Genomic DNA, 12,454 nt, shown 5'->3' with positions numbered 1-12,454 from the left:
CAAAAAGAATGAAAGGACAACCCAAAAACTAATAAAAATGGTTCCCTACAAAGAGAGAAAGGGAAAGAAATCAGAGCTATATCTCTCAATGTGCCTTATTTTATGTGTCTGACTTTGGAAACTTGTAAATATTTCACATAGTGAGAATCTCAAAGGAAAAGAAGCAATCTTTAAATATGGAATATGTCAACATTAATTTGAATTGAAAATATCCTTTGAAAGTGAGATTTTTTTTTCTTTTAAATGTTTCTGACATGAAAAAATATATATTTCCTGCTTTATAACTGAAAAGCTTAAAACTAGTAGCAAAAAACCACTAGCAAACAGACTATGGGAACTGAATTTCATTTCCCATTAAAACAAACAAAAGTTGCAAAAGAAATAATGAATTCCAGGTCTGCAGTTGGAATGTGTTAGATAAGCATGGAATACATTGTTATTGATCACAGCCAGGCCAGTAAGGTTCATGGCTACCTGTTCAAAATGCAAAAATGTCTATGGAAGCAGCTCTTTCTTGTCTAAGATAGGATAGTTCAAACAACAAAAAGAATAATGACTGTGATGCACTGAAATACATCAAATATACAAAACTACATTTTTGAAAATGATATTCCAAAGGGAGCAGGGATTCATTTTGAATTTGCTAGAACCCATTCAATATTTCTGAAACATGGATGGCAATGGTTAAGAATCAAGCCTGCCATTCTTATTGGGTGTCCATTTCAGGAGAATTCTCTCATTTGTGAGGGAAAGTATTTTTGTTTATTTCTTTTTTTCAGTAAGAGGATAGAAAGTCATAAACTCAAGAATAAAGTCAAATTAGAAATCACAATTTTCCAATTCCTAATGAAATAATGTATTTAAGAAATGATCATAATGGCTGCAAAAACCACGAGGTGGAAGTTTGGTGAAGAATTTTATAATTCTCTAATTACATATAATTTATATGTTATGATTTTATAATGTACAGATGAGGTTGACAACACTTTAACCTTCTAATCAACAGGACAGCTAGATATTTTGTTCCGTTGGTATGAGTCAGTAGAATATACACAGCATTTTTTGTTAAATATTCTTGAAAAAAAGGAGAATGCAGGTAAGTTTCTGAGTTACATTAGTAGAAAATGTGGGGCTTAGGTGAAGATATTTAATTGATGCTATGCAACAAAATCCAGAATTGGGAAAATTTAGATGACAGATAACTTAGTGCTTTCAAGAGGCAAATAAAGATCACAAAAAGAGGAACACACATACATACAAATTGCTATGTCAGAAATTTAAAAATAAAAGGTAAATAAAGGAGAACATTGAAATCATGCTAGGGTGTTACAAAAATGTTGATAAACAGGAGTGTAGGCACAGTCATTATATAATCATTAAAAGCCACAATTATTTTTCATACCTGTTACTTATGTAAGCACTAAGATTGTTGCTGAGGCTAAACCAATCCCTGACTTCAAAGAATTGACAATTGACTTGTGAAAACAGACGATTATATAAACAGAAGGTGGAGTCAGTGCTCATAGAAATCATTGTAGACCTCAAACCAATCTTGAAACGTGTGGCTCTGCAACTGAATGTCTCTGAGCCTCAATTTCATCTAGTAATTGGCAAGTATTCTTCATTTAACATATGTGGTTGCAAAGAGGACTGAATGAAATAACTTATTTAAAGCATTTGCAAACCTAAAGCAGTCTTTATATTTTAAAAAAAATTGTCATGCAGCATATGAAATAGTAAAAAGTCAGTGGAATAGACAAGCTGTGCCAGGTGTTTAGAGGAAAGCATTACAGGGAGTTATCAGAGAGTTGATGCAAATTTTCTGAGAAAGTCAGAGCCTGAGCCCATTCCAGGGAGTTTATGCAAATTTTCTGGGAAGGTCAGAGTTTGGGCCCATTCCAGAGTGACAGCGTAAAGGATTTTGCCATGTTATTCTTAGTATCTGATCTGCCCCAGCATCTGGTACTTTGCACAGTAGGAAGTTAAAAAAAAAAAAAAAAAAAGCTTGCCCACATTATTGAATGAATAGGAATAGTGTGCTGTTGAAGCAAGTAAGAATTTCCACTGGATTACGTGGGCTCTAGATGGAGACTTCTGCTAAGGATGAGACAAAAATCTCCCTTGGATCCTCATCTGGTTGGAGTGAGGGACACGATACCTTGTTCTTCAAGTTTTTACATTCCATCCTCCCACCACCTCCATTCCGGTTCAGTTTCCTCTCTCTCTTAGTATTATTGTGTTTCAAACAGGGCTGGGAAATTTTTAATGAGAACCTGGAAAAATACTGCTTATTGTAATAAACAAATAAATATGATCTTTTGAACTTTTATTAAATATAACTCTTGCAGGAATCACCTTAAAATTTTTCACTCTTTATACATTTTTTACTAATTAGAAACATCCTTAGCAAGTAAGTACTAAATGTTCTAGCCTATAGTAAAAATCCATATACTGCCTCCAGCCAAAATTCAATATCCCTTTTTCCTTGAATCTTTCACAAAAAAAATACAATCTTAAAAATTAAAATGTCTTTACAATAACGAAAAGCCTACTTTAAAAATACCATGTGTTTCTACAATAAGGGGAGAAAGTTCTTCATTTTGTGTTTGTACAAGTTGAGCATTTCAAGAAGTCATTGGCATCCATTGATACAGCCACTTTCTCCATTTTCCCAGAAAAACCAGGAGCCACTTTTAGTCCCAGTTAAGGAAAACGCATGCATAAATCAAGCACTCGGGTCGGTCTTCTCCACTCCTTCAGCAGAGGACGTTGGCGGCCGCCCGCCTCGCCCGCCTGCCTGTCTCTAGGCTGCGGGAGCGTTAGACACATGCGCACGATTGGTCTCTTTGTGTGCACCAGGAAGGGTTTGGCGTCGATGTACACTTCCTAACGGGGCAAAGACCTGGCCCGGCCGCGTGTGCTCGGGAATAAACATGTACTGTAAACAAGGCCGATGAAATAAACAAGTGTCTCGCTCCCGCTGCCTTCCGCGTGGGAAGCGTCCCCACCGCCCTTTCCCCGGAGCCCAGCCCGCGAGCCGAGGTTTAGAGCCCGGGAATGAGGCGCCGCGTCCTCAGGAATCTCGCGCCCAGGGAGCGCTGCGGGCCCAGGGAGCCGGGTGGGGAGCGGGCCCTGGGGCGCGCGGCGGCGGCGGAGGCGGCTGCGCTCCCGCCCGCGCGGAGAGGGATGGAGCGCGTCCTGCGAGCGTCTCCGAGCCCAGCCACCCCGCGGGCCAGGGGGAGGGAGCGGGGCCGGCGCATCAGCCCGCCCCCCCGGCCCGCCCCCTCCCCCCGCGCCGGGGAGCCGCGGTGGTGCGCTCCGGCCAGCTGTGCGCCGCCGAGCGAGGCGCCAGCCCGTGGGTGCTGCCGGGGGCGGCGGCGGCGGCGCGGAGGGGGCGCCCGCAGCTGGCGGCGGCGGCGCGGAGCTCGCGGCGAGGGGCGGAGGTGAGCGCCGGAACGCGGAGGGCTGGCGCGGCTCGCGGCGCCGGGCCCCGTTCCCCGTCCGCGGCGGCCCTGCAGACGACCCCGCGTCCCCACCGGCGGGAGCTCGCGGAGGAGCGGGCGGCGGCGCTGCTGCTGGCGGCGGCCGGCTGGATGCGAGACCCGCGCAGACCCGGCGGCGGACGGCGGCTCTCGGCTCGGGAGAGCGGATCGTCGCGGAGCGCAGGAGCCCGGTCGCGCTGGCCATGGCCTCCAACTTTAACGACATAGTCAAGCAGGGCTACGTGAAGATCCGCAGCAGGAAGCTGGGGGTGAGTGCCTCGCTCGGCGTTTTCCTTCCCCCGCGGGTTTGGCCCGGCCGGCTGCAGGGGGGCAGGGAGCGGTGACCCGTGCGGGGACCGGGCAGAGGGGGACCCGGCCCTTCCGCGGAGGGCCCGCTTGTTGCTTGGCCAGGTGGGGGCTCGCACCTGCCGAGGGGTCTACGGACGGAGCGGGAAGGCGGGGCTCCGGGAGCGCCTGGGCCCCCATCCTCGAGTGCCCGGGGCGGGCTTCGACCGCGCGTGCTGGGAAGTCCGTGGACGAAAGGGGTTGTCGGTTCCAAAGAGGAACGTGCCTCGGAGGTTTCTCTGCTGTGCGGTCCGCGATGGTCTGTTCTCAAAAGTGAGCGCCTTTCGGGTGGAACTGCTCCGTGTGGCGACGCTCGCATGTGTTTAGAATCACCATTTTCTGGTCCTCGTTTCCCAAGCTCATTTCGAAATTCCCGAGTGATGCCCTCCCAGCGCCGCGCGTCCCTGCCGGCTGTAGCGGGCGAGTTTAGGGCGTCTTAGCCGTGGCCGCGGGCGGCTCCCGCGCCCCGCGAGCGTTTCCCGACCCTTGGACCCGCGCCCGCAGGCAGGTGTGCGCCCCGCGCCCTCCCTCGGACAGCGCTCCGTGACGGCAAAGTTGATGGAGACCTTTTTCTACTTCTTGAGAGATGCGCTGCCTGACTTGGGGGCGAAACAGTGTAGAACCCAAGGGTTCAAAAGCATTCTTGTGACCAGACGAGGAGGGAGGAGGAACTTTCTGGAGGCGGCAGGACAGGAGGGGCGGGTACCTGGGCCGGAGCGGCCCAGACTCGGGACGCCAGGGGGAGGTTGGAGGGACGGGCGGGAGTGTCCCCGGGGAGGGAGCGCGCCAGGTAGGGTGGCCTCCAAGGCTGACCCGGACGGGCTGGTCCAGAAGAGGGAGGGGAAACTCGTTGGGAAAGAAAGTGGCCCTGCTCTGGATTCTCTGGTTGTGTCTACCTCACTGTCCTCCAAGTTCCAGTTCTACCAGGCTCCTGCATCCCGGGGCAAAGGGTCCTTGAGCTAGAACCTTCCCTGTGTTTCCTGATGGCTGGATGAATCCTCCAACTTGGAGAAGGGGAGAAAGGGGGGAGGACTTTGCTAATTTTTGCGTAAAGAAGAAAACAAAGGAAGTGTAGCGTTAGAGAGTAGAAGAAAGGTAGAGTAGAATCCCTAGAAGAGGGCAGATCACCAAACACTGGGAGTGGCTTTGTCAGGAGTTGGCGGAGCCGAGGAGCATCGGGACTGGAGGACAGGAAAGGCAGACTGGACTCTCGCTGCTGCCTCTGCTGGGTTTCGCATTAAAGGTGCAGGCTGTACCCCAAGGACAACAGGGGCCCGTTCTGGAACTTCAGCAGCTCTGTAGTAGGCTGGGAGCTGGGTGACAGCAACGCCCCCCTTACTCAGGCCTGGAGCCACTGTGCGGGGTCCTGAGCACCACCAAGGCAAGAGAGAGCAGGCGCCAGGGTCAGACCCTCAGCCAGGTTTCAAGGGCTCTTTTTGGATAGAAGAAAGCGCTTCATCCTTTTCCAGGGAGATAGGGACTAACCCACGGGAAAAGCTGCGGTTCTCCTGGAGTCTGGTTGTTCCTCGCAGCCAGGACGCAGTGCTCAAATCTGTCACCACACAGCTGTCAGCCAAGGGAGGTGCAGAGTGGGAGGTGGAAGGGAGTCAGCTTAGCTTGACCTTTGAAGCTCTTTGCTTTATGACAGGGTGCTTGTTCATTTTTCTCGGCCTTTGGTCTTCCTGAAACCGAAACTGTGTCTGACACTTTAGACTATATAAACTAATGGATGAGTTAAGTCCCAGACAAGATGTGTACCTGCGTTCACAGAGTCACCTGCACGTGAAAATGAGACTGAAGAATGTAGCCTGCGCACTTGGCCCTGGAGTCTATAGGATTCCTTCCCCACTCCATCTAAGCTTTCCAGGATTTCACACAATAAAAACTTGAGTAGTAACCCAGTTATAACGTAGGGCCCAAGGAAAGTGTATTGAATGTTTCTTGGGTTAACTATGACATTCACAGCATTTGAAATGTCATCTTGAACACCATTTCTGCCTAAAGATGTGCTGTGTGCAAATGTATATTTACACTTACAAAGCCTCTTTTACTATGCTGTTTAGAGCTTTGCCTTTTGTGAAGTGCAGCCTTCATAGAAAACAATAGAAGTGTGTTTAGGTAAAAGTTAATTGCCTTTGTCCTCCATTTCTACCTGAGAAATGTAAACTTCAAAGTTTGATATTGAAACAGTTTTGTTTTAAATTAAATCAAAATATTCACCTTGACTATTTTGGAAACATTGGTTTTTCAGAAGTCAGCTACTTTTCTGTTCGGAATATTCTAATATGCAGAAGAGAAATTCACATGACAAAACTTCACATAGCTGGTTCTGTGAAGCTTACTAAGTTAAGTGAGTCCCGTAAGAGAGTAAAACTCTAAGGAAATATTGTGTGCCTTAAAGAGTCATACCCCAAATCATAAAAATGGAAATTATCCAAAAATTAATATTTCCTTTGCATAGTTAATAATACAGATTCCTAATTTTATGGACTCAAGGCTATGAACTTTTCCAAATAATGTATTTTTTAACTCTAAGGACATGATGAGTTTTGTATGATTTATGCCCAAAACTAAATTTCAAAATATAATTACAATTGAACATGCATAGATATTTTATTTATTATGGACAAGACTCATGCTTTCAAAAATTGAAGTCTGTGAAAAAAAGGCCTGGATATGAGGTTGACTGCATCAGAGATAATTATTGATATGAAACGTTATTTTATGATGAAATGTTCTAATGTGCCTTTTTCTCCTCACAGATGAGTCCAATTTTGAATAAGGACAGTGAGGCATTTCTTGTCCTCTAGGTAGAAAGTCAGCCCTGTAAGGGGGGCTTCCCGGTTTAACTAGTCAAAAGAGCCCTTGCCCTGTGTCTCACTGAAGAAGCTAGCAACCGATTGAGTACAGTCCCTTAGCCCACTGTTTGGACAAAGAAGTAAAATTTAGTAAGCAAGGCATGTATAGCAAAATATCCAGTAGGTTCTTGGTTCGCAGCCAAAGTAAGAACTCAGTCACTGAAAGCATTGATAATCTAACACTTTGTGTGTTGACCCTAAATTTTTCAAAAATAAATGCAGCATTGTGGAGTGATATCATCATCATCATCATCACAGTCATTGTCAGAAGCATCACTGTACAAATTTTAGACTGCTATACTTTGACTTACTCTAGACACAGACCTCACATCGTTTTCAAGGAATCCATTCAAATACATCCACGTGACTATTCACAAACACATGGTACACAGGCAAAATAGTATCTTCTACAGACATTTTATATTCTTACTCAAACTCAGGTGAGAGATTGATATTAATATATATATATCAATAATACAATATATATGTGTGTGTATGTATATACACATACATACATACATACTATTCAGGTACATACTCAACAAGTGATCGAATTATCCTGGAGTGCCCACAGTTTTAAGAGGCAGTGTACACTGGTGTTTGTGTGTGTATTACAGACTCGTATTAAGCCTGAATTTTTTATAATAAATAGCCTCTACATCATTGCTACTCGGAGTACATTGGGCCAATCAGTCACTTTGCACCAACTTCACTGTAGGGGAAGCAGGGAAATGTGGAAGAACAGATTTGGAATTTTGAAGAGCCCTAACTTGATGAGCTGAGCACCTATTGAGAATTTCACTTTTTGCATATTTTTCTTTTGTTTTAACAACTTATTGTAGATTCACCTACCTCTTGCCCTTTCTCCCTTCTTGATTAAAAACCTCAAGACACCTCCATCCGTGGCTTAATGATAATCGACCCCCTTTCTGTAAACACTGAGTTTTTCTTTCTTCTCACAACAGCTTTCCTTAGAGTATTTGTTCATGAGAGAGATTTATGAAAATTTACCCTTTTATAGAAGTTCACTGATTAATATAAATAGAAATGGCTGGGCATGGTGGCTCATGCCTGTAATCCTAGCACTTTGGGAGGCTGAGGCAACATGGTGAAAACCTGTCCCTACTAAAAATTACAAAAAGTCAGCCAGACATGGTGAACATGAGCCTGTAATCCCAGCTACCCAGGAGGCTGAGGCACAAGAATTGCTTGAACCCAGGAGGTGGAAGTTGCTTTGAGCCAAGATCGTGCCATTGCACTCCAGCCTGGGTGACAAGGCGAAACTCTGTCTCAAAATAAGTAAAATAAAATAAAATAAATAGAAATATGTGTATGTGCATTTGTATATTTTGTTCTTTAGAACATTTTACAATTTCTTTGGTCTCCAAATCTGTTAAAACTAGTTTGTAAAGAGAGATTATATCTTACATGGCATGCATTATCAATTTGCCAAAAATTAAATGCAATAAATATATTAAAGATAAAACATATAAATAACTTAGTCATTTTGACCATTCAAAAGTTCTAAAGAACTTTCAGGATCATTACTTCAGATATGAATTCTTAATCTATGGATTTAAGGTGCAGAAGTTATAATGAGTGTGTTTCAGTCTTATCTAGAATATTGTGTATTCTGGGCGTTGCTTTCTGAAGTGGATCTGTGACATCTATGTTTATTTATCATTTGTATATTCATCATTTCTCATTAAATACAAATTTAGCATATGGCAATTTCAGTTATTTGAACTCTAGATTTTTATTCATGGTGACTGTTATGCATATTCTTCACACTGTGTGTGCATTTGACACTTCTGTATCTATACATATTTCTGCATATAATGCTAGCTCTTAGAATTTTCCAGTAAGAAAAGATCTTATGTATCTTCTACCCAATCCCTATATTTTACAATATCTGCAACTGTATGTTTGTGTGTGTGACGTCTCAGGTATGCATAGAAACTAGTATCTCGGCAATTTTTTTTCTTTTTAAAAAAATCCATCTGTCTGCATATGAACATGCTTGATGTTCTTCGAATTTTAAAAATTAAGAAAATACTATGAAAATTAAGGTAATTTTAATAGTAAAAACCAAATACAGAAACATGGCCGGATTTTGCTATTAAATTATCATGTCTATATAAGACCTGGAGAGGCTGGTAAATCAGAGGGAGATAACAGGATTCACATGGAAGTTTTTATCTCGATTTACAGATGACTACTGGCAAGGTGAACTTTAAAAATGGCATTCCTTTTCTTAGATAACAAAGATAATACTCAGTACTTAAAGAGATCTTTCAAATGACTGAAAATAATAAATAGTGAGAAGGGAAGTGCTACAGTGATCAAATATCTTTGTAAGATCTACATTCCCAGTTTTCTTAAATGTCTTTCAAATGTGCATAATAATGGTGAATATTTTGGATTACTATAAAATAGAATACTGAATAAAAAATTAGTTTAGCCGGGTACAGTGGCTCATGCCTGTAATCCCAGCCTTTTGGGAGGCTGAGGCTGGGACGTCACCCAAGGTCAGGAATTTGAGAGCCGTCTGACCAATGTGGTGAAACCCCATCTCTACTAAAGCTATAAAAATTAGCTGGGCGTGGTGGCCAGCACCTGTAATCTCAGCTACTCAGGATGCTGAGGCAGGAGAATTGCTTGAACACAAGAGATAGAGGTTTCAGTGAGCCGAAATCGTACCACCTCACTCTAGTCTGGGCAGCAAGAGCAAAACTCTATCTCAAAAAGAAAAACAAAATTAGTTTCATATAAAGCATGTATATTTGACATAAGTGTCGTCTTTTTGAATTATATTTATTAGTTAGCATTGCCCTGTTTGGATCATAAACCATGTAGATACTGTTGAATAGGATAATTAAGTATTTGTATCTTTAGACTATTTCTATTTACACCAGTTTAGAAACTGTACAAGATAAAAGGCATGCAATACAAACAAAATTAAAATTATCTGTAGTCCCACCATTTACAGATAATCTCTAGATTTCACACGTCTTGAAGTGCAGGGCTAGTTTTGAGGAAAACATAATTTCTGTCAAACAAGATGAAAGAATTAAAATGGACCATACTATCATTTCTTTAGCCTCAGTTTTATTACTTATACCTCACTTTAGTCACAGTATTTTCTGTTTTTCTTCAAGGTCTTGTAACTTTGTCCACAGAGCCCACAAATTCTAGATAGGGAGCATTTTCATTAACTTTCTGCATATATCCTCATTAGTTTTATTTTAAGATCAGAGCAGGATTATCCTCTAAGTAATTCATTTTTATATTGTTACACTGTTACTCAAGGAGAATATTGTACCTGTCAGTCAAACTGGATGGAATAAGAAATGGTATTTTGCTATAAGCAGAGAGCAGAAATTAATTTAAAAAAACTATTGTTTGCATAGTATTTGCAATTATTAGTGATGGTTGTAACCTTTCAACATGTACAAAATATTTTGTCTGCCATTTTGCTGAATTAGTTGCAAAAATTCTTGGTTAAATTTTTTTTTTGTCTAAGTAAAATTACTGGGAACAAAGACATATTAGTGCTTAGTTTAATTTGAGACTTCATAATACTAACATAATATCACTACATTTTGTGTGTACTGTGCATTTTACACCTTGTAAAGACTTTTCACACATAATTCTTATAGCAGGCTTTTAAACGTGTATTCAATTTTTAACCCCCATTCTATACATAAACTAGAATATAAAAGAAATAAGGTGAATGACCTGGAGTTATTGAGACACAGGTTGGGTTTGTGTGTTTGTATATACCAATCCAGGTTTATAACTTCAAGTTCAGTGTAATATCTAGTATACAACAGCTACCACTTTACGGTATATGTAAACAAGTTTAACACAGTCATGTGTTCCCTTCAAAGTCAATAACTTCAAGTTCAGTGTAATATCTAATATACAACAGCTACCACTTTACGGTATATGTAAATAAGTTTAACACAGTCATGTGTTCCCTTCAAAGTCAGTGTGTTTTTTTTGGTATCTTGGTGTAAAGCTGATATGATTATTCACTTTACTCAATGCTAAATTATTTAGGTTGCAGATAAAAATGCTATTTAGTGAAATAATTTATGTCACAATATGGAAGTACTATGCAGATACTTGTCCAGGCCACATTCAATGGACACAATGTCATTTTCATTGATACCAAACACAAATTCACTAATCTCTCCTTTCAAAAAAAATAGAACACCTTTCAAAATGTAGCTGATAGTAGAATTTTACCTGGGTAGAATTTTAAAAGTTATTTAAATAGTTAAATACATTTATTTTACCATTATCTTTATTTATAGAAAATGATACTTTATTTACCCTGGCTTTATTAAAGATTTTGTTTAAATCAACTTAATGAAAGGCGAGTTCATTTAAAGCAAACCTAAATATAAAAACTATACAGACTAATGGGGATCTGACAAACCAAAAGCTGGCATGTGGTGACATAGTCATTGCATTGACAGTACTCAACCGTACCATGATCTCAACTCAAGAGGCTGAATTGTTTTGTTTCTTATTTTTGTTGCTTGCTGCTTTAAAGGGGCTTAAATCAAAATAGATGTATTTAAATTATGTTCCTTTATTTTTAAAAATCTCTTAATTTTTTAAGTTACCTGCATGCCAATCACTTATTCAAATGTGTACATTTATGTAGAAAATGTATTACATGTTGATAAGGTTTGACTGTGTCCCCACCAAAATCTCATCTTGAGTTGTGGTTCCCATAATCCCCACATGTCAGGGGAGGGACCTGGTGGGAAGTAATTGAATCATGGGGGTGGTTTCTCCCATGCTGTTCTCATGACAGTGAGTGAGTTCTCACAAGAGCTAATGGTTTTATAAGGGGCTTCCCCCTTCACTGGACGCTCATACTCTCTCCTGCTGCCCTGTGAAGAGGTGACTTCCACCATGATTGTAAGTTCCCTGAGGCCTCCCCAGCCATGGAGAACTGTGAGTCAGTTAATCCTCTTTCCTTTAAAAATTACCCAGTCTCTGGTATGTTCTTACCATATTGTGAGAATGGACTAATACACATATAGAAATGCGTGTAGTAATTTTTTTCCTAGTGATTTTTCCATTGTAAATGTTGAATTGCTTTTGTCTGATTTCTTACTACCCTTTCGCATCTTTATGTGTGTATGTGTATATGTGTACACACATAGATACATATATAATGTTTTATATATTTAATATGTATATTTTTTCAATAGAATATGTATGTGTTTTTAATGGCGTGTTACTACCCATACACATGGAATTGCTATCTTTCTTGAGTAGATAGTATCCACTCCTCACCTCTGCACCAGAAGAAGATATTCATAAAATGCTTTTATAAAATACAAGGAAAGCTTTTATTGTATAAGCCATTTTATGTCTACATTAGTCTTTACTTGGAAAAATAGATGCAATATTTGTCTAAAATTGAAAAATTAGTATTTTCCTCACAAAAAATATAAAAAACTATAAGTTTAACAGCCTGGCAACCAGTAAATTTCATATTTATTTTTGTTTACATAATTCTAGTAAATTTTCTCACATGCTATGCAAAAATAATAAAATCATACTTTTTACATATTTATCCTTGCTTTGAAAAATATTCCTTTTTGTTTAACTTACTAGCAAACAGTAATACATTTTCCAGAGTGTTTTAAAGACCCTAGGGTAGTTCTGTAGAAAGCATCCATGTCATTTTACTTATGCTTTCATAGACTTTATCACATATTTGGAATCTTTAAGTGTTGACTATGG

At 41.0% G+C, this 12,454-nt stretch overlaps 1 protein-coding gene across 1 annotated transcript in view; it reads left to right on the top strand.

Moving 5' to 3' along the window:
- Positions 1 to 3,328: 3,328 nt before the first annotated feature.
- DOK6 (docking protein 6) overlaps positions 3,329 to 12,454 on the top strand; it is a 448,396-nt gene continuing 439,270 nt past the window's right edge. The window contains exon 1 of the mRNA XM_064379032.1: positions 3,329 to 3,751. Within this exon, the coding sequence (XP_064235102.1) occupies positions 3,686 to 3,751 (66 nt within the window). The 5' untranslated portion in view covers positions 3,329 to 3,685. The remainder of the gene's footprint in view (positions 3,752 to 12,454) is intronic.

Source organism: Aotus nancymaae, unplaced genomic scaffold (assembly GCF_030222135.1).
Source record: "Aotus nancymaae isolate 86718 unplaced genomic scaffold, 86718_ANA_hifiasm-v0.15.2.pri h1tg000020l, whole genome shotgun sequence".
Classification (NCBI taxonomy): Eukaryota; Metazoa; Chordata; class Mammalia; order Primates; family Aotidae; genus Aotus; species Aotus nancymaae.
Note: the sequence above shows the minus strand (reverse complement) of the source record. Positions and strands in the feature narration are given on the sequence as shown.